This window comes from Mandrillus leucophaeus, unplaced genomic scaffold, assembly GCF_000951045.1.
Source record: "Mandrillus leucophaeus isolate KB7577 unplaced genomic scaffold, Mleu.le_1.0 Scaffold59, whole genome shotgun sequence".
Lineage (NCBI taxonomy): Eukaryota > Metazoa > Chordata > Mammalia > Primates > Cercopithecidae > Mandrillus > Mandrillus leucophaeus.
The window spans coordinates 2533190-2533996 of record NW_012106363.1 but is presented as its reverse complement, the minus strand read 5'-3'; the positions used below and the strand labels follow the sequence as shown (position 1 = coordinate 2533996).

Here is an 807-nt window from a genome sequence, read left to right as displayed (position 1 = left end):
AAAAAAAAAAAAAAGAGTATTAAATTTCTTGTTTGACAAGTGTTCTAGACCTTAATGTTTCCTAGATTAAAAAATTTTTCCTATTTTCTCATGAAAAATTCAAATGTAAGTATTTAAGAAGTTCTCAAATCCTGTACTAGAAGCAATTTCTTCTGGATGGTGCTAATGTCCAATTGGGAGTGGAAAGAATAGGAGAGAGTAAAATAGGGAGGCAGTGAAATTGTTGAGAAAGTAGACCTATTTCCTGTTCCCCTTTTTCTTCCTTCTGCTCTTCCCTGGAATCCTGACCCTTGCATGTTAGTCTTTCTTTTCCCTGTTCTAGCAGTCTTCTGGGATGCCCTTCCCACTAACCCTATTCCAGACGGGCCATTTTCTCCTTTCTTAACTAGTTTTTCTGTGTTGATGGCTGCATAAGGATTCTTCAACATTGTTTATCTCTGTCTCAGCTAAACTGGGAAGTCCCCAAGTTGGGCAGACCTTTCTTTGAATCCTAGCAATACATTTGGAATGGAGTTTTTAGGTAGGCCCCTACTCTCTGCTGGGGTTAGCTGATAATCATGTCACTGGTTGGTCTCATTGATGTGTCCTGTCAGGTAGGAGTAAATGTTAGACACTACCTGTCCTGAGTGGCAGATCTGATTATAAATCCATTTTCACACTTCTGAGGTCTGGGAGGGGCTGAACGTGGTGAAGACAGGCCGAGTGATGCTTGGGGAGACCAATCCAGCAGATTCTAAGCCAGGCACCATTCGTGGGGACTTCTGCATTCAGGTTGGCAGGTAAGTCCGGGGACAGGAGGGTGGATGA

General features: G+C 42.5%; 1 protein-coding gene across 4 annotated transcripts in view; it reads left to right on the top strand.

Annotated features, from left to right (window-relative positions):
- Nucleotides 1-807, top strand: part of LOC105553236 (nucleoside diphosphate kinase B) — a 23626-nt gene that overhangs the window by 10449 nt on the left and 12370 nt on the right. For 3 of the 4 annotated variants that reach the window (XM_011999219.1, XM_011999218.1, XM_011999217.1), the window contains exon 4: nt 667-792. In XM_011999219.1, coding sequence (XP_011854609.1) covers nt 667-783 — 117 coding nt within the window. In that variant the 3' untranslated portion in view covers nt 784-792. Of the gene's footprint in view, nt 1-666; nt 793-807 lie in introns of those variants that run through there. The other variant, XM_011999216.1, reaches the window with a different exon arrangement.